This window comes from Crinia signifera, chromosome 6, assembly GCF_055691185.1.
Source record: "Crinia signifera chromosome 6, ASM5569118v1, whole genome shotgun sequence".
NCBI classification, from domain to species: domain Eukaryota; kingdom Metazoa; phylum Chordata; class Amphibia; order Anura; family Myobatrachidae; genus Crinia; species Crinia signifera.
The window spans coordinates 79,856,509-79,882,530 of NC_139222.1; the positions used below are offsets into that span (position 1 = coordinate 79,856,509).

General features: G+C 42.6%; 1 protein-coding gene across 2 annotated transcripts in view; it reads right to left on the bottom strand.

The window, feature by feature from the left end:
* Positions 1-509: 509 nt before the first annotated feature.
* Positions 510-26,022, bottom strand: part of PRXL2A (peroxiredoxin like 2A) — a 34,763-nt gene continuing 9,250 nt past the window's right edge. The window contains exons 2-6 of one of the 2 annotated variants that reach the window (XM_083146318.1): positions 20,906-21,085; positions 18,922-19,013; positions 15,440-15,580; positions 10,829-10,993; positions 510-1,817 (exon numbers count right to left, since the gene is read on the bottom strand). In XM_083146318.1, the coding sequence (XP_083002444.1) occupies positions 1,713-1,817; positions 10,829-10,993; positions 15,440-15,580; positions 18,922-19,013; positions 20,906-21,083 (681 nt within the window). In that variant the 5' untranslated portion in view covers positions 21,084-21,085 and the 3' untranslated portion in view covers positions 510-1,712. Of the gene's footprint in view, positions 1,818-10,828; positions 10,994-15,439; positions 15,581-18,921; positions 19,014-20,896; positions 21,086-26,022 lie in introns of both variants that reach the window. The other variant, XM_083146317.1, reaches the window with a different exon arrangement.

Here is a 26,022-nt window from a genome sequence, read left to right on the forward strand (position 1 = left end):
GAAATACAAATAAATAAAACAAAATAAAGGAAAGGTAAGAAAAAAGAAATAACAATCTAAAGAAAACAAAAATGAATAAATTGAAAGTATATGATTGTAGATTAGTCCTTACATTTACAAACTTTATAAATGCAAGTGGCAGCTGATACACACTCGGACAGGCTATTTGTGGCCTTAGGCCATTCCACCTTACTGCATAATGCAGGGAATAGGGCTGTACACAATTATCATATACAGTATGTCCCACCCCTTATACCAGAGATCCTGCAATTCTCAACATTCTCCCCAGCCTGCCATCTTCACTAGGAGGATGTGAGACAGCCATTATATCTTCTGGACTCACTGAACATTTTCCAGATGTCCTACTAAACGCAGAAGTGGTTCCATCTGTGTTTAATCGTACAGTATGTTTGTTTATGTATATGCTTAGTGTTCTAAGAAATACCTGAACAAGCATCTGTCCATTCCATTAATATATTGGTAGAGTACACTCAAAAGTAACAGATTGGCTCTGTTGACTTCTTTATTTGTAGTATCATCACATAATACATACTGATCAAAGCGTAAAAAAAATAGTTTGGGCTATCAGGTCACATTCAAAATCATTTGGAAGAACATAGTTTTAGTGGAGCTTTCAATTTTTATTGACATAAAGGTTTTATATTGGGGGGTCATCTCCATTCATTTGTAAAATGTGCAGGAAAAACACAAAAATATATTTTTACAGGGAAATTTCTAGAACTGACTGATTATGCATTTATGGGCATCCATTAAGAAGGTCAACAGTAATTAAGCAATTATGTCTCCGCCCAGCTGGAACAACTGTTGCTACCGGGACAAAATGAAACACGGTTTTGATATTAGTTCCCACTAGACACATATTGTATGGACTAAAAATTCACATTAATCTGATTCAGTGAGTCTTTCTTAGTCATGATAGGTACATGATGTCTAGGTCAACAAACACTGTGTAAACACCAAAAGTTCAACATTGATAACATATCAATAGGCACAAGGTCGACACATGCAAAAGATCAACATGGCGATGATGTTCATCTTGAGTTTTCACCATTTTTGTCCATATCTTATGAACTTTAACACTTTACCATCACCGTTTACTGCGCTTGGGAACGGTAAAGTGTGTCAAGTGCAGAGAGCCACCTGGCCCGATTCATGTTGAATGCAGCGAGCCACAAAAGGGCACGCACTACACTAACTGGGATTCCACGTGATCAGGTGTCAACCTGGACACCAAAAATCCCCTGAAAAACAAATTATTTTTGCAATGTTGACCATGTGCATATCTAGATGATACCGGCCATCCATAATCCAAAACCTTCTTCTTGTACCTCTGATGCTGGAGCACACAGCAGCTTATGAACACTTAAGTTGTTAGAAATAAATTAAAACATTATTTTATAAAGTAAACCAGGCACTATTCTTGCTGCTGTGGGTATCTGTTGCCAAGCACCCCCCCTCCACCCAGATGGGAGCATTAGGAAATACTTGTAAAAACAAGGTGTGTGTGTGTGTGTGTGTGTGTTGCTTTCAGTGCTGAGAACACAAATGTATAATGTCATCATAAAAATAAATAGGGTGAGGAATTATTTCATCTGTGACTGAGGTAAGAGTAGGACACGTAGTAAGTACATTGTGAAAATATGCTTGTAATGCATCAGCAAAAGGCTTCTATGTAGAACATCATCCACTGTTTAATGGGAAGTTTTCTGTACAGTTATCTTCTTAGCAGCCTCAAGGATGGCCGTCAGATTCGCCTTATCTCCAAATTCCTTCTCTCGATGCTCCAGAAGAATTCCCTGGAAATTGTAAAACACATAAAAGTTATGAGAAGAACTATGACATGGTATTGCAGATAGGCCTCTTGGCAGCTACTGTATACTGTACAAAGCTACACAAAGGGCACACTACTGTGAGCCAATATCTGACAGAAACCGTAAGGAATTACGTGTGTCATCTAATGTGCCCTTTGTTACATTTTCTATCGACTCCTTTAGTAAACAAAAAAGCCTTAAGCAAAATAAAACTACAAACGGCTTTACTAGTGGAATACATGTATTTATTGCAAAGTGGGTGATCCCCCACATTGCAGGCTCTTGCATGAACACAGACTACAATTTTAACTGTTATGCCAATGGTTACTAATGCATTTTATTTGTTTTTATTGCTGGGAATTAATCATTAAATACACAACTGCTGGCATGTTTAGAAGCATTTACTACCTCCTAAGGAGAATAAACGTTCCACCTACTGTACCAGAGGTTATTTTTAGAACCTGATGTGTAAGCAACATTGAATGCACAGTACAAACACACAAGTTCCCTTTAGAGCAGTTGTTCCCATCCTCAGTTACCCTCAACGGTTCAGGTTTTCCAGGTCACCCGGCAGGTACACAGGTGCACTCATTATTCACCAACAGATTTTAAAAGATCCACAGGTGGAGCTAATTATTTCACTTGTGATTCTGTGTGGAGACCTGGAAAACAAGAACTGTTGGAGGTACTTGTGCACAGAGTTTGGTAACCATTGCTTTATAGCAGTGGTAGCCAACCCTAGCCCTCGAGAGCTACCAACAGTTCACATTTTCAAGACAAAATAGCTGCTGCACAGCTGCACTCATTAATCACTGACACATTTTAAAAGATCCACAGATGGAGCTAAGTAGCTCACTTGTGATTCTGTGAGGAGACCCGCAAAACATGCACTGTTGGTAGTTCTCGAGGACAAGGGTTGGCTACCCCAGCTTTAGAGAATGGACTAGCTTTTGACTGTAAAATATATATATCGTCTTCATGCCAGTGTTCATTACAGTGTTAAATGTGTACAGTAACCTACTGTAGAAAGCAAGGATTATACTCACGATAATACCTTTTCTTCGGAATACTTCATGGCAGCCATTACATTGGGTTCATCCCTCTCTCCTCTCCAATTAGACAGGTAGTTTTTTCCCCAGGATCCAGCCCCTCCTCTTCCTTCTCTATATAATCTGACACCTCCCCATTGACCATAGTCTTTGACTGTCTCCGTCCTGATCCTAGGGAAAAAACACAAATAGGGAGGGCCAAAAAAAATTTTTGGGCTGCCATGAAGTATTCCGAAGAAAAGGTATTATCGTGAGTATAATCCTTGCTTTCTCCTTCATACTTCATGGCAGCCATTACATTGGGATGTACCAAAGCAGTAGGGTGGGCTTATATTATACCTCAAGCCAAAACTTGTTTAAGAATCTCGCATACGAAATTAGGACTTGAGACATCCAACGCATAATGCCTGGAGAAGGTATGTAAAGAAGACCAAGTGGCTGCTTGACAAATCTCCTTGGCTGAAACTTAGGCCTCTCTCGCCCATGAAACCGCCATTGCCCTTGTTGAGTGAGCCTTAATGCTTTCCGGTACCACACGACCCACTTTCTTGTAGGTAAATGCAATTACTTCTCTCAGCCACCTTGAAATTGATTGCTTCGATGGAGCTAATCCTTTCTTCGCCCCCCTGGGGAATCGCGAACAATGCTTCTGACTTCCTGAACCCAGCCGTTCTGTGCAGATATATCTTGATAGCCCTCAAGACATCTAACGTATGTAATTTTTCCTCTTTTTTTTTTTTTTTTTTTTTTTAGAGGATTTTGGAAAAAACAAGGCAAAATAATCTCTTGACTCAAATTAAATGAGGAAACCACCTTGGGTAGGAAGGATGGTCTGGTCCTCAGTACCACCCGATCCGGAAAAATTTTCAAATACTCTCTTTGCTGACGTTATCGCTACCAAAAATAACATTTTCCACGTCAGGAATTTCAAATTAACTCTGTCCAATGGCTCAAACGGAGCCTCCATAAGTCCATTTAGAACTAAATTAAGATCCCACTGGAGGGCTATTGACCTAACCCTAGGCCGCATCCTCTTAATAGCTTGTCAAAATCTTCTTATCAAACTATGCTCTGCAAGTTTCTTGTCTAGTAGCACACTCAACGCAGAGATCTGAACCTTGAGTGTAGCAACCGAAAGCCCTTTATTAAGACCATCACAGAGAAACTGTAAAACTTGGGGTATACTTGCTTTAGGGAAATCGAATTTGCCTTCCGACCAGCTCGCAAATACTCGCCATACTCTGTAGTAAACCTTTGATGATACCTTCTTCCTTGCTTGGAGAAATACTTCGATTACTTCTGAAGATAAATTTTTGCTTCTCAACTGTTGCCTCTCACTTTCCAGGCCGCTAAATTCAACTTGTGAGGCTCTTGACAATTGACTGGGCCCTACCTGAGCAAATCCTGTGTCACTGGAAGGAATACTGGATCTGCAATCGCCATTCTTTCCAACATGGGGAACCAAGCCCTCCTTGGCCAGTAGGGTAACACGACTAGGACTTGGACCCCCTCCGTTCTGATCTTCCACAATGTCCTGTGAATGAGGGAAAATTGGAGGAAAACGTACCCCAGGCGGAATTCCCATCTCTGAGACAGGGCGTCCACTCCACTTGACTCCCAAGTCGGGTACCGAGAGTAAAACTGTGGAAGCTTCTTGTTGACTGCTGAAGCCATGAGATCCACCTCTGGCTGGCCGAACTGCTCCACTATGTTTTGGAAAACGGATTCCTTCAGTTCCCACTCGCCTGGGACTATACTTGTGCGGCTTAGATAATCCGCAAGCTGATTGCTTTCCCCTGGCATATGCAACGCTGACACTGACTGCAGATTTTCTTCGGCCCAACACATGATGCTTTGCACTTCTCCCAACAGCACATGACTCCGTGTACCTCCTTGTCTATTGACGTAAGAGACGGTTGTAGCGTTGTCCGAAAAAAATACGTAGGTGTGCACCCTTAATATCTTCGTTGAAGAACCTCATCGCCTTCCATACGGCTCTTAATTCTTTGTGATTGGAGCTGACTCGCGGGGAGACCACCGACCTTGACATGTTTTGCCCAGACCGTGAGCACCCCAACCCACGGCACTGGCATCTGTGGTAATCACCCTGTATTGGGGACTTGCTAGTGAAGACTTTCTTGGCTTTAGTTGATCGGCTTCCCACCATACCAGTGAATTTTTTTTTTTTTTTTCTTTTTTTTTTTTTCTTTTTTTACTGAATCTGAAATTCTTATTCTTCTTTCCAGAGGTACTTGCCTTCTTGTATAATCTAGAAGGAACCACTGTAGAGGCCTCATCCTCCATCTCGCCCATGAGACTATGTCCACCGTAGAGGCCATCATACCCAAAAGGCTCATTGCTGACCTTAGCGGTATGCGATTTTCTTCGTAGATCATAGAAATCAATTGTTGGATTTTCTCGCACCTCTTTTCGGAAAAGGACATCTGAAACCAAACGGTGTCTATTAGTACTCCTAAAAACTGAAGATTTTGCGTTGGTTTTAAACAGCTTTCCTCTCAGTTTACTAGCCACCCGTGTTCTTGAAGAAACTGAATGGTAAATCTCTTGCTGCCATCACCTCTTCCTCTGATTGTGCCACAATCAAAAAGATCGTCGAGATATGCCCATATCATGATCTTCTCTTTTCTCAGCACTTCTATCAATACCACTAACACCTTGGTAAAGACTCGAGGCGATGAGGTGAGGCCGAAGGGCAGACAAGCGAATTGGTAATGACCGTGACCCACGCAGAATCTTAGAGATTTTCTGTCGTCTGGGAAAATGGGAATATGGAAATAGGCGTCTCCTAAGTCGATGGAGACCATATAGTCGTTCTTTCTTATACCCATCAGAATAGACCTTGTGGTCTCCATATGAAATTTTCTCTTTTTTATGCGCCAATTTAACCTTCTTAAATCTAATATAGTTCTGTAACCTCCAGAACTTTTGCTGACAATAAACAGACGGGAATAAAAACCGGACCCTTTCTCTCCGTCTGGCACCTTCACCACTGCTCCCGAGGTCATGAGCCCTTTTAAACTTAATGTTAGAGCTTCCCTTCTAACTTCGAAACTGGGAGCTCTGAAACCCAAAACTTTGCTACTCTTGGTTTTGACATGAATTCTAGATGATAGCCAGTCTTGACCACCTCCAGAACCCATCTGTCTCGAACGGTCTGCTCCCAGATGTGAGCAAATGCCAATAGCCTCCCTGCTACCGGAACCTGCTCCACCATGGGACCACCGTCACCGTTTCTGCACGGCTCCAGAATTTTCACCCTTTTTTTTTTTTTTTTTTTTTGGCGAAAAAACGCCCTGGATGTCCCTAGAGCGTATCTGTCTCTGACCGATCTACCCGGTCTGTATGACCTGGCTTGTCTATAGGCTTGTCCTGTAGAAAATGAGGAAAAACGCCCTCTTCTGTCTTGTGGTAATCTTACCGATTTACCGCCTGACATCCTTTGAATCATCTGATCCAAGCGACTGCCGAAAAGAAAGGCACCTTCATAAGGCAGCGTTGCCAGTTTGTATTTTTGAATGGGAATCTGCCGCCCATGATTTAAGCCATAAGGCCCTACGAGCCACAACCCCTGAGGATAGAGACTTTGCCGCAAAGTCTAACTATCTAAAGAGGCTTCACACATATAGTCCACCGCAAGCTGTATCTGGGTTAGACTCTTGCTGATTTGATCACGGGAGACTTACTTGCAGATCTTTTTTGCAAGGCCGAACACCAGATCCTGAGTGCCCGGGAGAGTGAGGCATGGCTACTCCCGACTTTAGCGAGACCGAGGAGGAATATGCAACCTCCTAAATGCACTTTCCATCCTCTTATCCATCGCGTCCTTAAGTGATGCCCCATCCTGAAGGGGAATAGTAGTACGGGTAGTCACTTCTGACACCGCTGTATCAATTTTAGGAATGTTACACCATTTAATAAATTCCTTGTCTTCAATAGGAAACATTTTCTGTATTCTCTTTATTGAGCCTACTCTTTATCCACACTAAGCCATTCCTTAGTTAAAAAGTCTTCACAACTTTATACACCGGGAAGGACCTTCCCTTTTTTGATCTGTGTTCAAATAAAGCATCAATTCAGACTTCACAGGTTGCTTATAATTGACGTTCTATAAAGGTTTTTAGAACTGCCACTAACTATACGTTAAACAGGCGTTCATCCTCCAGCACTTCGCCTGACTCTGCTGACGATCCGTCAGACATATCCTTATCCATATAATCATGCATAGATTCATAACCATCATCTCTATCCAGACTAATCTGTGTACTGGATCTCTTATTCCCAGTATATTCATCCTAGAAACAAAATTCTTATAACTATGCTGATATATTCATTCCCCAACAAAGGTTTTATCACAGCCTGGACAGACTTTAGTACTCTTCGTTTTAGCAACCTTTCTTTTTTTTTTTTTTTTTTTTTGGGTACTGGAGGCACACTATAAAGAAAAGAAAGTATACTAACTATCTGACTAACAAAATAAATACAACTGTCCTCAAAAAGAGGACTTACCTGGGCAGCGGTGTAACCGTTTTTGGAGAGGCATCCTCCATGCTCAAATTCACTTGCAAGCCCGACCAACAGGTAAGCAATCCAGCGCCTGTAACACCGATCAGGCGCTTTAGCTGGCTGCTGCACGAGCAGTCACGGCGTCTCCTCCCCCCTGCCGGAAACCTCGCGTCTCCTATTGACAGACGCGTACTTCCGGTATTTGGAACGCACGCGACCGTGACCCGCACGCCGCGTGCATCCGCCAGAAGTGATGCCAGCGTACTCACCGCGAGCAGAGCACCGGAGCCGCCGGGGAGCATGTTTGCCGGAATGGCGCCGAGGACCACAGGTAACAATACCTAGTCCAACAACACTACTCACCCTGCCAAGGGGGGGGGGGGGGGAGAATCGCCGTATGGCTGAGAACCAGCCGCAGGCTCCAAAGTCCTTGCCACCGGCCCCGGACACACATATAGGCTTAAGGCACCGCCAGCCTGACCACCCAGGCCCCCGGCAGCATCACCAGCCTACCGGGCATTTTTTGGAAAATAAAGAAATAAAACTAACTAACTACCTGTCACAGACAGAAGGAGACAGGAAAAAGACTATGGTCAATGGGGAGGTGTCAGATTATATAGAGAAGGAAGAGGAGGGGCTGGATCCTGGGGAAAAAACTACCTGTCTAATTGGAGAGGAGAGAGGGATGAACCCAATGTAATGGCTGCCATGAAGTATGAAGGAGAAAATTATTTTTCCTTTTTCACATTTGGCGTGAGAAAAGATTATGACAGTAGTTTAACATTTGCATACCCTTTTTTAACGCAGAAATGCAATAGATTTATACTATTTAGGGGGGTATTCAATTAGGCCCAGAAAATTACTACAGGCTAATTAATCCGTCAGGACTATCATGTTAGATATTGTCCAGTGTATACCGAATATCGTTAATGTGTGGTCCTGCAGGTAGTTAACAATATCTACTGTCGTCTATTCACAATATCGTCAACTGCATGTTCAAGCACGTGTTGGGTGACATCAGGGAATTATATTAACGATATGTAGGCACTACAGAATTTGCCTCGGAGCACCACCGGTTTTGTTAACGATAACGTTTATGGAGCAGATCGTCTAGTGTGTATGTGGCTTTAATCTTACTGGAAGAATTTCTTAACATGAAACAGAATGTTATCGATATGGTATGATTCCAGACATCTACTAGGATATATATTCATTACAGGCAAACAGAGTGAACACAATGGTTTACTGTAATCCACTTTAAAGAACCTTGCCAAAGCTTTTCTCTGTGTAAATTAACCTTAGTGTACTGTGGAAGATTAAAATGATCAGCAGAAAAATATCCAAGTACATAAAGAAGGCCTCATTCAGAGATGTAAGCCAACGCATACGCAGTTGTGATCCCGTAAGCAGCTGATGTGCAACAATATGCTAATACTGTAACCACTGGTAAATGTACTGAGACGACCACCAGCGGTTGCAGATGTTTCATTAATAAACCATCGTTGAATGCCTAGGGCTGCGCAGAATGCCTGTGGGAACTGAAACATTGGCATCATGTTTTCTGTGTAGAGCTGGCATCTGATTTTGCCCCAGAATGGTCTCAAAGGGGTTCCCGACTGTCACTTAAAAAATCGTTAATGTAAGCAGCAACAGAAAAAGGTAAGTTGGAGTTTTGCAGTTAGCGGTCAGGCATGTCCAAACTATGACCCACCAGCTGTTGTCTAACTACAAGTCCCATCGTGCCATAAGGGGACGCACCCAAACAAGATGCTCACGAACCACGTCCCTCCGCTGCCTCCCCACCGCTACTCTGTCGCTGGCCTCAGCCACCTGCACCCCCCTAATCCTGCCAGTCTCCCTGAAGCGGGGACAGGCAGTGAGTCTGCTCCCTGCTGCCGAGTGACTGAGATGCGCAAGAATGCAAGACACTCGTACATCCCCGTCAAATATAGCGCCTCTCCATTGGCAAACGCCAGCTAAGGGAATTTGTTGATTCCCAGTGCTGGCTGAGAGGCACTCCATCTGTATTGCAGGTCAGCCTTTTGACCCTGTTGACCAATAAAGGTCGACCTATTGACTGTTGACACATATACCGGAGCAAAGAGTAGTCATAACTCATACATCTTGAATTTAGCCAGCCAATGTTACAACATTTCTACATATATTTGTTACTTCTATTACTCCATTTGGGTGAGGAGTATTCAATACAATATTTCAACACGGTCAAAAGTTTGATTTATTGTATCAACTTGAATATAGGTCATCAATTAGGTGAATGCATTCCCAGTTGTAGTCCACGTGGAAGAGAAAGTATGAAAAATTCCAAAACAATTAAATATAAAAATTGTGAAAAACTCCTATTGACTTTTTTCATGTCAACCTAATGACTGTCTATTAAATCTATCAACCGGAACCAACTCCTTTTCAGAAGAAAAAACACCCTGTTTGATGTTCCATATACACTGAATTGTTTTTACATCGGAATTAAGCTCCTGCTCTAGAACTCATCAAAACTGGAAGGCTTCCATTAATAATTGGAATGCAAAGCTAAATCTAGGGAAAAGCCACCTAGAACTTATTTGTAAACTGTACTGCTGCATCCGTCCAGCTGCTGCTATAACAAACACTTCTTTATAACAGAGGGATGTTTTTGATAGTGAACTTTGAAATCTGCAACCCATCTGGTCATGCAGCAGTTGTCCATTGCGACAAGTTGAGAACTTCGTGTTCTGGCTATAATACACAATGTCTCCTGACTGTAATCATGGTGCAATAGTTTTTGTTACTGTGATGAAGGACGCAATTCTCATGTTACTCTCAGAATTCTGATAATCATTGGTTTATCAAAGAAATTTTGCATATGGGTAGTGTTCTACTTTATATAAGCATGATCTAGCCAAATAAAATAGAGACACAATATCTAAGTCAATATTTTAAAGTTTTTTTTTTAAATAGATTTATCCTTTAGAAAATGTTCATAAAATTACTGTTATAATTTATATATAATAAATATTTACTAATTGTAACCATAATGCATTTACTTATCAAATTTAAAATGTCCTCAATATCCCCACAAAACAGTAGGACCAAAGGGCAGCTGCTATGGAGCCCAGGGTGTCACCTTCCCTGTCAAAGTGACATGTGCTAATTCCATTTTTTCACTACGGGATGGTCCAAAGGGACCCTTACAAACCTTTGATACAAGGGGCCTACAAATATCTAGTTATGCCACTGATTAGCCCCCACAACTTAGTTGGCCCACTTTCACAAAAATACATTAGCGGTCTCTAACATAGTGGAGCATGCTGGGTAAAAAGTTGAGACAAGTGGCTATACAAATCTCAATCCAACCTCTGTAAAATGAGCAATCACATATGAAACAAACAGAATCCATTGTACTGCACTGTATAAAGCTTTTATTACCTGATTTCCAGAGCCAATCACAAACATGCCACCAAGGATTAGACCTTCCCCTTCCCGGTTTCCATCAAAGCCGGCTTTCCAAGCCCGACGGAAATTCTGCCATACTCCCAATCGTATTAGTCCCATGAACATCATCTTCCTTTTTTGTGGTCCATAAAAGCGAGTCTACAATAAAAAGTACAGTAGATAACATTTGGGTACTTTGGCAACTCAATAGAAAATAATAAAACACCAAACTAGGCTAAAGTATATTATTTCAATAAGGAAGCAAATATGATTTTGAAGAGTTGTCAGATGTGTATTAGCATCTAACTAGTTTGCGAACGTGTTATTCAGGAAATTACAAAAGTTTCATGTTTTCCAAGAGACGTGTTCCGAGGACTAGAGTGGGAAGTATAGGGGCTTAACAATGGTGCTGCAGCCCAAACGGTGGCTTCAAGGAGCTGACACTGTGAGGGGGGCGCTTGGTTTCTGCAGATTCCGATGGGTCTAGCCATCCGTATGGAAACTGCTGAAAAAGTTCCTTTCAAAAAGGTCTGCCACCTTGGAGGAGACAGATGCTAGAGGTTCTACAGGGTAGCGTATAACACAACCTGGAAGTTACAGATTCCATGTAGTGATAGAAATATACATAGTATATACAGATGGGGCCGGGCTCATCTTTCCAGGGGATGGCGATGGCGACGCCATTCGCCATTCCCTGCTCCGGCGCCATCTGTGTGTCGGAAGGGGACGCGCGCGCACGAGGTACGCGCGCGTCCCCTTCCGACGGTGCTGCCGTGCCCTTCCGACGGGCGCCCGGTGCCCACACCGGGCGCCCGCACCCCCCCACAGCCGCCTCGGGTCCCCCCAGCCCCCCTCGAGCGGGAGGCGGACAGTATTGCGTCCGCCTCGCCCGCCGGCCGCCCGGATACTGAGACGCACGTGCGTGGGGGACGCACGCGCGTCTCAGTCAGATGGCGCGCCGTGTTGCTGGCGGATCGCCAGCGGCATGCTGCTGGCGATTCGCCAGCAAGCATAAGGCTTGCCCCATCTGTAAATATAAAAAGGAGGTATCAGAGTGCGTAATACAAATGTACCACCTAAACAATATTTCCCTATTCAGCAATAATGAAACAGATTATATTTTTCTTGATAAATCTCAAAGTTACAGATGAATTTTCATAGTAAAACAATGTTTCAGACTGAGGTCTTCTAAAAAGCTTAAAATACAAAGACTTCTTCAGGAGTAAGGCTCAAATATACACATGCATATGCACACCCTGGCAATGAGCATGTAACCCTCTGGTAATAATAATAATAATAATAAAAAACACTGGAAATTATTAAGAAACCCAACCTGGCAATGAGCACGTAAAAACCTGGCAACGAGCAAATGTATGGGAGTGGCTGGAGCAGAATTTTTCTTTGGGCAGGGGCATAAAATGTCTAGTAACGCCACTGGGGAATCATTATTACTGGATAGAAATGTAGACTCCTAATGCCAGTCTAATATAAAGGTGGTTCTTACTAGGGACCCTCTGAAAGGAAGTTTGGCCTGTACTGTGCCAGATTTAAAAGTTAAGGGCCCCATACCTCAACAACTCCAGCAGCTAAAATCACGTATTATAAATCATACGCAGTCATTTTGCATATGATGTATCGTATGTGATGCCATTCACTGCCCATCCTTGTGGCAGGAATGGCGATCTCTGGATCCAATCCAATAAGAACAGAGTATTCCAGGTGTGGGAAGCAGCCGGAGTGCGTTCAAATTAGTTCAATAGGTTTGAATATCCCACCACCATCGCAACAGCGGTCATTTCATTGTTTGAGACAGTGCCGTCTTTCCCATTGGGCACGATGGGCAGTTGCCCGGGGGCCCTAGGACCTAGGGGCCCCCGGCCCAGCCCAATGGGAAAGATGGTGGCCGGGGTCCGGGAATCCGCTCACCCTCGCTGGGGGATACGGGCAGGGGGATCAGGGCGGTGGCGGTAGCTAGAAGCCTGATTCGGCGAAGCTCTATTTGCCGGCGGGGCGGGAAGCGCTGTTGCATTTGAATAGACTGGCCGGACGCTGATTGGCTGAATTCAGAAAATCAGCATCCGGCCAGTCTTTGAAAAGGCAACAGCGCTTCCCACCCCGCCGGCAAATAGCGCTTCACCTCCTAGCTAGCAGTGAATTTAATTTCGGGGGTCCGTGTGCCGGGGTTCTGATCACCCTCACTGGGTGATCCGGCAGGGGGATCAGGGCATCGGTGGCGGTAGCTAGGAGCCCGAAGCGGCGAAGCGCTATTTGCCGGCAGGGGGGGGCGAGAAGCGCTGCTGCATTTAAAATGACTGGCTGAATGCTGATTGGCTGAATTCAGCCAATCAGCATCCGGCCAGTCTTTTCAAATTCAACAGCGCTTCCCGCCCCCGCCGACAAATAGTGCTTCGCCACTTCGGGCTCCTAGCTACCGCCACCGCCGCCCTGATCCCCTTTCCCAGCGAGGATGGTCGGATCCCCGCCACCCGGCCACCATCTTTCCCATTAGCGCTATTTGCCGGTGGGGCGGGAAGCGCTGCTGCATTTGAAAAGACTGGCCGAACGCTGATTGGCTGAATTCAGCCAATCAGCGTCTGGCCAGTCTTTTCAAATGCAACAGCGCTTCCCGCCCCGCCAGTTAATAGCGCTTTGCCACTTCAGGGCAGGCTCCTAGCTACCGCCGCTGCCCTGATCCCGCTGCCCGGATCCCCCAGCGAAGATGAGCGGATCCCCGGCCGCCGGAAGCTGACTGGCTGCCGCACGGAGCCAGAGAGGTGAGGGTTGGGGAGGTGACTGTGGGCTCCTGGGCAAACTAATTTGGGGGGGGGTCCAGTGAACTAGGTTGCCCAGGGGCCCTTCCTAATGTTAAGACGGCCCTGGTTTGAGATAGAATGATTGCTTCTCGCTTGTCCCTAGAGTAAACTGAGTAAGACCCCAGCACAGTAATCATCATGTGGAACAGCGGAAAAATGGGGCGGCTGCTGTCAAACCCAATAAGTAGAAGCCGATTGGCTTTAATATAAAAGCTGCTAGAATATGTATTTTACTCTCTTCTATTCCACACATGCCTCCTCATTCTCCAAAACCTTAAAATGACTCCACTTATCCTCTAGAATCAATTTCAAATGACTCCTCAATCTCATAAAGCTCTCAGTAGCACCATTAATACTGTACATCTGAAGTCTTACTTACCATACATATACTAACTTAAATCAATCATGTATAATATACTTGTGATGGAAGTGTCATACCATGCAGAAGAATAGTTGGTATTTGGGCAAACGTTTGGTAGACAACAATATATAAATCAGACGGAGAATATATTTATCCTCAGTGTTTTAGGGGCTAAAGCAAGTTTTTAGCACATGGTTGTACATGGCAGGCAGAGGAGTAGCGAGGAGCCAAAGAGCACAATAGGGTGCCCAGGAGCGGGGGTGTGACCAACATTTCTGGGCAAGTTCAATTAGAATACTTTTGCTGTTCATTAATCCCCCTCATTATTTTATTTTGTACCTCAAATGACTTATCTCACCTATTCCTTACATCTTGTTCACTTAGCGATCATGATGCTTTAACTGGTGGCACAACATGTGAGTTGTGGGCCCAGGTGCAAAATTATAATATTTCCTCCAACCCAATTCTGGTTGGTGCGGTGGGACCATACATGGTCGGATAGGTTTTTTTTTCCCATCTGCGCATGCGTATCTTTCGCTATACGCATGTGCGACGACCGCACACGGACGGGTCTCTCCGTGCGAAAAAACCTGTCCGCAAGAGCACGGTCATTGTGGGCGGCATGTGGGCCCGGGACTGACAAAATAGGCAGGACCCCACACTACTCAACCTTTAAACTCGACATTGCTTCAAAAGAAATGTGAACTTTCTTTATGACAAATTATACTTTATAAACTCCAGTTCTGGGCCCTCTTTTGGTCTGGGCCCAGGACTAGAGTCCCTGCAGTTCCTCCCTGATGGCGCCCCTAACCCACTATGTGCTGCCTACTTTTAAAATTGTTTCACACCCTCTTGTTACCACCAGTGAGAAGTATCTGTGAAGTCTGAACAGTTGTGCGTCAGATGAACAGCTGAGCGGGGAAAGCATGGTCAGTGATGAAGTGCACAATGGGGTGGGGCAGGTGTCCAGAGCACTCATGGTATGCCACTGACAGCAAATGGATGGTGTAATGGTTAGCATTAATGCCTCACAGCACTGAGGTCACAAGTTCGATACCACCATGGCCTGATCTGTGCGAGTTTCCTCTAGGTACTCCGATTTTCTCCCACATTCCAAAAATATACTGGTAGGTTATTTGATGCCTAACAAAAATTAACCCTAGAAAGAATGAGTGTGTTTGTGTACATGTATAGATTTAAGCTCCACTGGGGCAGGGACTGATGTGAATATTCAAATATTCTCTGTAAAGCGCTGCGGAATATGTGTGCGCTATATAAGAAACTGTTAATACATAAATAAAGGCACAAAATATAATTTGCCTTAAAGTATATACTTTTTAAAAAAATCTAATAAGCTATTTAAAGCTTACAGGATATTATTTTCAAAAATGACATAGGTCAACAAACAAAGAAGAGTAAAAGAATTTTCACCTTTTCATCAAGAAAAAGTTCTCCATTAAAGTAAGGTTGAAAGTCTTCAATTTCTGTTCCAATCTTCTCCTTTACCACACCATAGAGTGGAACTCCCAACTGGTCCAGCTCAGGCCTAAGAGAAGACAGGCCTGAGGCCTCCTGAAATGAAAAATGACAACTACTGTTATACTGTACCTCGGAAATTGGACGCATCACAAATCATTTACAACGGGTTTTAATTGATGACAAATACTTTCAATAACATACATTGTTTAATGCAAGGTCTTCATTCCAGGTCTTCATTCCGACAACAGAGTCTACTAAGCTTGTTCAAGAGCTCATAATAGGCTTACAAGTTAAAAATGAGCTTAAATTACTTCCTTCCTGAATCTGATGAGAAAATCCATTTTAAAGCTCTTATCTCCTGCTGCCATGCATTAAAAATCAAATCTCCCAATTCACTGCATTCTTCACTGGAGCCAGGGTTCCACTAAAAAAAGGTTTGTGCAAGGACAGTGATTTGATGCAATTGCTAGCATGACTTCTGCCCAGTTTCACCTGCCTCTGCTGTCAACTCTCAGCAAAACCATGTAGGACCAGTGGCAATAGGGAATACAACTTACTTCGTCAATATGATCTGTGTCTTCTTATCTCGGCATTATTATTATAATTTTATTTATAAGGCACCACAAGTGTTTCGCAGCGCCGTACAAAGGAACAATACAGGGAGACAAAGCTTGGTATAACATTGAATAAACAAAAATACAGTACAAATAAAGAGCGCCACAGATCAATACACATTACAGCTTAAATATAAGTAGTGAGGACTCAATCAACATAGAACTAGAGGCTTGAGGCCAATGATGGAGAGGAGTATGCAGATGAAGATGGTCACTGAGTGTTTGAGTATAGGAGAGCTGTGAGTGAAATGTGAAGAGAAGTGGGCTTTGACAACAGGAGGGAAGAGGGCCCTGCTCAGAGGATCTTACAATCTAGTAGCATCTGCCAATGCTGCTGGTGTGTGTGTGAGAAGTGACAGGTTTTATTAGTTATCTTAACCCTTACCTCTCAACCATCCCGCTTTTCACGGGAGCATCACTTTTTTGGGACTTTCCTGCGTCCCGCCCAGGGCTAACAGTGTCCCGTGGAGGGGGGGGGGGGCAGTTGGGAGTCCCCCGTCACCCATGAATAGACACTGTGTGCACCCTGCCGCGGGACACAGCCAGCAGCTTACAGAGCCTCTAGCCATGCCCCCACAACAGCAAAAATGGGGCATGGACTTGCAATAATAGACCACGCCCCCTTGTGGCTAGACCACCCCCCCAAAACTTTGGTTGCACGCCAGCGGCGCGAAGTACCCCTCTTCACAGCATTTGAATGTTGGGAGGTATGCTACTGGGGATATGTAACTGGCACTAAATTGTGCAAGAAAATGCTTACTTAGCATTCAAATTCAGCGCCTAAAATAGTACACAAACTTTGTTTCATGTTTTAAAACCTTGTTTCATGCACAAATACAATCTATTTGTGTGTATTTTATGTAGCAGATGTGTTTATACAACAAAAATGCATTTTGTTGCATCCCATCCTCAAGATACCTCATTGAAATATAAAAATATTCTGAAATGAAGGAATAATACATTACCCAAAATGCTTCTGGTCCCAAGCATTTTGAATAAGGGATATTCAACCTGTGCCAATAATGGTAAAGTTTCCCATAATATATTGCTACATGTTATACAGTAATATCTTGCAACCAGCATTTAAGTGGGTCCACCCTATGTACAGTAGGTGGACCATAACACACCCCCTCAACAGTACGCCAAGTGTCAGGAGCCGCATTCTGCTACACACTTTAACCTCAAACTAGTTTTCAAAAGTGATTACTTCTTGATTTTACCAATATGCATCATGGTTTACTTTTAAAATCTTGATATTACAGTATGTAGAGAATAATATTAATTAATATAGTATTAACTCCAATGGTAACAATATAATGGGTTATTCAGACCTGATCACAGCCCTGCGATTTTGCAAGGTTAGCGACGATAAAATGACTGTGCATGCATCTGGGCGCGACACCAGATTTTTTATTCACAGGCCGTCCACAGTTCCAGTCACAGGAAGGCCCCGTTTGTGGGTGGTAACTGCCCTTTTTTCTGGGGGTGTCAGGAAAAAGGCAGGCCTGCCCAGACGTTTAAATCAATCAATAGTGATTGAGTTGTATATGGATTTGCAGCCGAGCGAAGAGCTGCAATATTTTGACAAGCCATTTGCAGCCTTGCACAGGGCGGGTGTTCACTCTGGCGGGCAGTGGCTCTCTGATCTGTCATTTCGCACAGGAGCAGCAATCAGGTCTAAAGAACCCTCAGAACGATTGTAGATATTGGTCTTAACAATACACACATCAAAAGCTTAAAATATTTTTTATGTATTTTATATATTGAAAGAACTATGGATCAAATTTTAAAACAGACATAATTTATAATCTCAACCAAAATCAGATCAAGATCCATCACACATGAATTCAGACCTATATCGTTTGTGAAGTGGCAAATCAAATTGGTTTTCCATCTGATCCGATCCGTGGTCCTGGGAGTTTCGGATAGGAGCCCCTAGATCGCTCATACTGCACCACTGATTTATCAGAATCACATGGAATTGGATGGAAAAAGGAGTGCATTTTGTGCATGCGATATATTGCAGAAAGTTTGACTTGCATTTCCAGTCCCTCTAGCCTCCTATACCAGCCCATCAGATGAATGCAGTTAGAATCCCGGCGGTCAAAATCCTGACACTTTCTCCCTCTATGGGTGTCCACGAGGCAACTGGCTCGCTAAGCAGGAGGGGGGGGGGGGGGGGATCCACGTCCCCCCCTTGTCGGAATTTCAGCGTCTGGATTTTGACCGCTGGGATTTCATACCAATCTCCATCAGATATATCTTATGATACAGTTGTATAAGATATAGGAAATCTAACTTAAGCAAAAAATGACTACAAAAAAATCGGATGGAATCACCCCCAGGAAGGTCCAGGTGGAGTTCAAGAGAAATCGCATCTGACTTCAGGGTCAGACATATCGCTGTAGTGTATGGGGAACTTTATTGTCCACAGAGCCAGAGTACGGCTTATAGCTGATGAACATATTTAGTCAAATGAGGAAGCGGGGCTACAGGGTACATGGCCAACGCATCCAGATGCAGGAATCGTAGGTCAGTGACAGTGCTGTAACAGTGAGGCAGTGGTAATAAGTAAGCATTCCTTAATTATGCAGCTCTCTAAAGAGAATACATGCCATTCCTTTGCCATGACCAGGAATGTGAGACAGCAATGCTAACCACCAAGCTACAATGCTTCCTATTAATATTATACTAATTTATTAATTATAGGACTGATCACAAAATGCTTTCATAAGTGACCCTTGAGTTAGTAATGCAATATTATGATGGAAAAATCCATATATAAGATAAGTGATATATTCTGTTTCATTTGTAGTTTACCTCTCTGCATAGAACACATCCAGGCCTGCGGACAGCCATAATTACAGCTCCATTCCTCTCCCATAGATCTTTAGCTTTGAAAGTTCTGGATTCTGCAGAAGAAATGCCGATCGTATTTAATTCTTCTGCATATGCACAAATTTCTTATATAAAAAAATAATAATAATAAATATATATATATATATATATATATATATATATATATATATATATATATATATATATGACTATATATATATATATATATATATATATATATATATCTGTCACTAAATTTCACTAATGAGGATTACATACAAGAATACAAATTGAAAAACAGATTCAGAAGCTACAGTATAATGAATGAATAAATATAGGCTAGACTAAATAGCAGAAATATAGTTAACTTATATCGGCATTTAATAACCTGGTACTTATTGAGGTGGGGTTTGCTGACAGATCGTAGTTTTCTACATAACTGAAACCGGACACGTGTGATCTGGGTTCGTCTTTTCTTTTGAGATGAATAAATTATGATTTAATCTGTATTATTTATAAAGATTGTCTCTAAAAAGAGTTTTCACTAATTGACCGACAGCTGTTTAATGTAAAGCAAAAATGAGCATCACTTGTTTGTACTTTAGCTGGTAATGGTTAGGTACTGATACTTTCGATTGACAGGTCTTGTGCTTGTTGTTGTTCCTATTGTTTTGTTGAGCCAGTTAGAAGATGGTAGCCTCCTGTCCTCCTTTTGTTGCCAAGGCCCACTCCCCAGACAACAGGATTCAATCCCCTGGGGAGTCTGGGGTCTACAACTTCGCCCGTTGTTCATTAACTGGATGAAATCGACACAATCCCAGATGTTCTATTTGACAAAGTACATACAGAAGTAGATTTAGGGTGCATGTGCTGCCCTTCTTTTGCTCTTTTTGAAGGTCTTTATCTCTCTTAGCTTGTTGTGGTTCCAAAAATGTCTTGTGAAAGGCTGATACACTTATCCTTCCATTAATAATTCACTCTCCCCGGATCTATGCAGAGTCTTGGTGACAGAACTTTGAAGGCTAAGGTTGACATTGAATCAGCTTTATGCCTTTTTCCTCTTCACCCACAGTCCTTTATGTTTATGACATTTTTTTATTTTAGGCAATCATTTTATGGACAAATGCACTTTGCTCATCCTAGCATTAGTGTATTTCATTAGGTACTGTTCACCATGATATAGTGCACTTGATGCTTTTCTTATTGTTGGTTCCAAGGATGACTCCTTAAGATATAGATGTCCATTTTTTCAGTTTGAGCTTTGTTGTTTTCATTTGGGTTTCTCAGGGTTAATAAAGCCCCGTATACACTAGGCAATAAAATGAGCGATTGTGATGGCCAATGCGTGCTGCTGCAGGTCATCAATGACCTACTCCATCATCTGTGCATGTACAGATGAGGGAGGGGATCATTATTGAGGGCCCTTGTGTATATATGTGTGTGTGTATATATATATATATATATATATATATATATATATATATATATATATATATATATATATATATATATATTATGACATTGTCGTAAGCAGCATCAGAAGTTTTATAAACTTGACCAGCTGATCTCTTTTTGTAGTTGAAATAGGTCCATTAGGACTATCCAGAACCTGTTGTGCAAGGATTACACTGTCCTTCTGATGTCTTTCATATATATGTATCAGTCAGATCAGCTGGGTAAAGGTCCTTGAGTTCTTCTGAAACCTCAAAAAAGCTTCAGTTTTGTGCAGTATGTAGTGCTGTCTAATGGCTTTGGACCTGTCCCTGGTGGACAATAGGACCCAGTCCTTTCAGTCGCAAAGGACTATATTGTACCTCCCTACACTAAAGTGATACAAACTTTGAGTTAAAGTATAACCTGCATGTCCAGAACACACAAAAACATATGGGATAACCATCTTTAAAAAATTAAAATAAATAAGTAGGTTCCAAATAAACAAACAAAAAAACCAAAACACCTCCTCTACCGTCTGATATGGTCTTCAGTTCTGTCTCTCCTAAGTATTCCAAAGTAGCTTGCTCAGTTTTAGTTAGGAAATAGTCTGTGTTTGCTAGGAGTATCCCTGCTACTGCTGCCCCAAGAGCGCCAATGCTGATGGACCACAATCCCATGGTGAAGATATCAGACTCCAGCCCGACCCACATCTCTGAAACACACAGTATGAGAAAAGAAAAAAAGTTTATTGAATGTAGATATTATCGTCTAACAGTTCATTTAAAAAAATTATATATACATACAGTACACTCACTGTATCCATAAAATCATTTTGCTCATCTCCAGGGACTAGCTAAATGGTGTGGATTATTAGATACAGTCTAGATAGACATTTAATATGTTGATAGGGTCAAAAGGTTGACATGGGAAAGGTCAACAGGGTCAAAAGGACTATGCTGGGCACACTACGATATTCTGTTTCTATGCCAACTAGAGATGGGCAAAACGGATCATTAAGCTGAGCCGGGATCCACCGGATCTCACAGCGTATATAACGGAAAAAAAAAAAGATACGGATCTTTTCGACAGAGCCTCGGCTCACTTGTAAGAAAAGGGGGAATATACATGACCGAGTAAAAATACTGATCGATGGCTGGGTGCAGAATCGCCATCAATGGCAAACATCGATGGCGTCTGCACCGATGGCCATCCCTGCACCGATGGCAGCTAATCTTTCTATCACTTGTAGTCACAGCACTGTATTCATTCTGCAGAGGTAGTACATCTCAGCCACAGGTGGCAGCACTGAGATCAGGAAAATGCATTGTAAACTGAAACGGATCACCTTTTTGGGATCGGCGGCTCATTCGTTCTTGAATGGGACCCGCTCAAAAGATCCGGTTCAAGAACGAACGGCCCATCTCTAATGCCAACATGAATGGTGACCTTTGACCCTCTTTACCATTTGGGGTAGACTTATTGACCCTCGATCTAGACACTGTAGATCTATCAACGGAACCACTAGCTAAGACCAGTTGCCAACAAGCGTTTCTAGATTTTGCTCAGATGAAACAATACATGAACAAAACGGTTCTATTGTTCACATGAACATTACTAGAACGGTTTGGCAATGCACAAACTCCGTGAGGGTGAACCTTCTATTCGTCTGAACAGTAGCCATGTGGCACAGTATTATTTTGAAGGTGGTTTACACGACGTAAACCACCTTCAAAATAATACGGTGCCACATGGCTACTGTTCAGACGAATAGAAGGTTTCATCTGCATCATTGCGTGAGAAAATTCTTACAAAAATCTCATTAACCGCTTGTCTGAACGAGCCCTAATACAGAGTAAAGGAAACAGTGAAGCATCCTGTCCAAACATCTCTGATTAATTGATGCCCAGCAGCTTATTCCACATGAAGAAATGCTGCAAAACCAGGATTAACAGGTGTGAACTATTTGAAAACAATAAGACGTTATACACGTTGTTTGTTCCATACACAAAAGTAAAACCTGTCAACAAGGGGATCAAAAGGAACATGATACTAAACAATTAGTGGAATTACAGACATTAACCCCTTCCCGACATATGACGTACATTTACGTCATATGTCGGTTGCGGGGGAATCAAGCCAGCTCACGGAGTGAGCTGGCTTGAAAGAGAGCAGGTAATGGCTGTATATTACAGCCAGGTACCTGCTCTCACGGCCACGAGCGGCGAGTTCGCCGATCGTGGCCGTTTAACCCTTTAAGCACCGCAGGCAAAGCGCCCGCAGTGCTTAAATAGCTGATCGGAGGGGGGGCGCCCCCCTCCGGCGCCGATCGGGGCCCCCCGCGGCGAGATCGGAGGGTGCCGATTGGTTGCCATGGCAGCCAGGGGTCTAATGCAGACCCCTGTGCTGGCCGTGTCAGCATTCCTATTACATCCTGCCTGAGGCAGGATGTAATAGGAAGTGCTGAAAATCACTATGTTCAGCCATAGAGCTCTATGGCTGAACCTAGTACAGGCGATCGCGCCCCCTAGTGGTCAAGTACACTAGGGGGCCTTGTAGTAAAAGTAAAAAAAAAAAAAAAAAAATAAGTTTAAAAATAAAAAAAAAATAAAAAAATATTAAAAGTTCAAATCACCCCCCTTTCCCCATTTCACAAATAAAAATAAATAAAAAATAAAAAAATAAACATATTTGGTATCGCCGCGTTCCTAAAAGTCCGATCTATTAAAATATAACATTAGTTATCCCGCACGGTTAAAGGCGTAAACGGAAAATAATTCCCAACGCCAAAACTACGTTTTTTGGTCGCATCGCCTACCCAAAAAAAAATAACTAAAAGAGATCAGAAAGTCGCCCATATCCCATAATGGTATTAATTAAAAAGTACACTTCAGCCCGCAAAAAATGAGCCCTCACCCAGGTCCGTAGGTGGAAAAATAAAAAAGTTATAAGCCGCAGAACATGGCGACGCGACGCAAATTAGAAAAACCGTAAAAGTTTCTATTTTTTTTTTTAGTGGTAAAACATAACGAAAACTATATAAGTTTGGTATCACCGGAATCGTAACAACCCATAGAATAAAGATAACCCATCATTTTAAACGAACTATGAACTCCAAAAAAACCGTAACCAGCGCAAAATTGTGGAATTGCGTTTTTTTTCTTTTTTACCCCACATTGAATTATTTCCTGATTCCCCAGAATATTATATGGTATAGTAAATGGTACCATTAAACAGTACAACTTGTCCCGCAAAAAAAAAGCCCTCATGTGTCTATATAGCCGGAAAATTAAAAAAGTTACGCTTATTTGAACGCGAGGAGGAAAAAAAAAAAAATTAACAAAAAAGGCCTCGTCGGGAAGGGGTTAAAAGACTGTTTATGGTAAATATTTTAATAACAATGTTTTGCCTCAACAGAGGTTAAGGTATAAAACTGGATTAAAAGTGGCTTTATATTGCGAAGCTATTAACTCAAAACATGGTACAAAAGGAGTATAAACCCTAACCTTAAAAATGTACCATAGCATACCCTCCAACTGTACTGTTTTAGTCGGTACAGTACCGTTTTTTTATGGTCTGTACTGGCTAAAACCAATGTACCTTTTTGTACCGATTTAAATAAGGTTTCATCCAGCAGTCTGCAAATAGCCTGATTATTTCTCTGCTTGTCCCCCCCCCCCCCCGGTCTAGGTAATAGAAGGACTCTGAGGCGAGGGATGCCCGCATGCGGGCAGGGCTGTGTACATGCACTGTGCGCCGCTGGACAGGGAAGCGCTAAGCCAGAATCTGGATACTGCAAAGAGTGAGCTAGAGGAGCGAAGACCAGGGAGACCAAAGGAGGGGGAGCTGCGGGCTGTGGTAAGCTGGGGAGACCCTCAGCAATGCAACTTTCAGGTTGTTAAACCCAGTCTGTAGCCCGCTACTGTGTATATTGGTCTATAAATAAATTTTTTTATTTTTGTGTGTTAAGTGCTCAGGGTAGGAAAGGGGGCATGGCCACACCCCCTTTACGTCCCTCCCCCCAATTTGTACCGGTTTTTAGGTATGAGATGTTGGAGGGTATGCCATAGCCTGAAAACTATGATTTACAGCTGTATTACCCTGTTCACACTGAAGCCACCGGTTCCGAGCCAGGATAATGAATACGAGTCTGAGCTAGGGGTTCAAACATAGGGGCTGAAATACCAATATTTTAAAATATGTGTTGCTCCAGCCAATCAGCTCCCAATTGTGTTTAAAACTTGCTGTGTATGATAAAACTAATTGATATATCTGCCCCTTCGATAACCCTTTCACGCCAACGTTTGGTCATCGCTATATCCAAGCTCTCCTAAGCTTGCCCTCTCTAACAGCCTTTTAGGTCATTTATGAGCGGGTCTGCCTTTCACACTGCCGCTGACCCGGATTAATACTTTCACACCGAGACAAGCCCTGCATCTCGCTGGCTTGCACTGGTAATAACCCAAAAAGGGTATAAGAAAGCTTTACAGAAAATAATTAAGTTACAAATAAAAATTATACCATAAACTAATTAATGAAATTGGCTAATTAAATGATGCTCAATATATTATACAGTTTTATGATGTAAGATATAAACAATATATTCTGTATAATGTACTACAGCATTTGTTTAGCCATACACAAAAGCATACAGGTATATTATGCAGGTAGCAGACAAAATAAAAAAAATACACTACGTAGATTATAAAAGTAATAATGCAAATAATATTTGGGGGTTATAACAGTCATGTGTGTTAGACTGCCCTGCTGTGTATAATTTTGGGTAGCCTGGCTGCAGGAGGAGCCACCAGTAACTCTGATGGGGAGATTGTTAGTATATATTTGGCAGAAGCTTCAGCAATGACAGTTGAAGAGAACAAGACTGTCTAATGTAATGCCAGCATGGAACAAATACCAGCAATGGGCAAGATGTAGAATCACATGCCCCAGGCTTAAAAAAGCTATGCGTTCATTTTTAATAACAAAGAAAGACATCAGAGCAGCTGCAAATTATTTGACTGAAAAGTCAAATTCATAGTTGCCTACCCTCCTGCATTCTGCAGGAGACTCCCTGAAATAGCAGCAATCTCCCTCATTAGTCTACCAATCTCCCTCATTATACCTAGCCCACATTACACTGTTACATTTTTAGGGAAAAAAGGAATGAGATCATCAGCACCATTTCCCAGCACTTTAGCAAGTACAGTATAGCAGCTCTTACTAACTGCTCTGGGGCTCATCTATATTTGGATATAAGTCATTTTAGAAGATTCCTCTCAGATGTAGCAGTGCACACCCACACTTCTAGGTGCACAATCTCATTTCACAATCTCTCCATATATGGAATTAGACACACCCTTTGGGTGGAGCTTGACACACACCCTCAAATTGGGGCGCTGTGCAAAATTCTGCTACCAACTATAATCTCCCTGAAACTAGTTTTCAAAAGTAGGCAAGTATGGTCAAATTGTTGCACGACCTGCCAGTTTTAAACAAATAATACATAAATAAATGCACAAGTAGGACATTGGTTGCTGCATCAACAGCTAATTGCATCTACAGTACCGTAGCACATTTGCACACAGTATTGCACAAGAACAGGAAGCAGACTACTTAGCAGGGTTGCCATCAGGAGGGGACTGTGAGGACTGG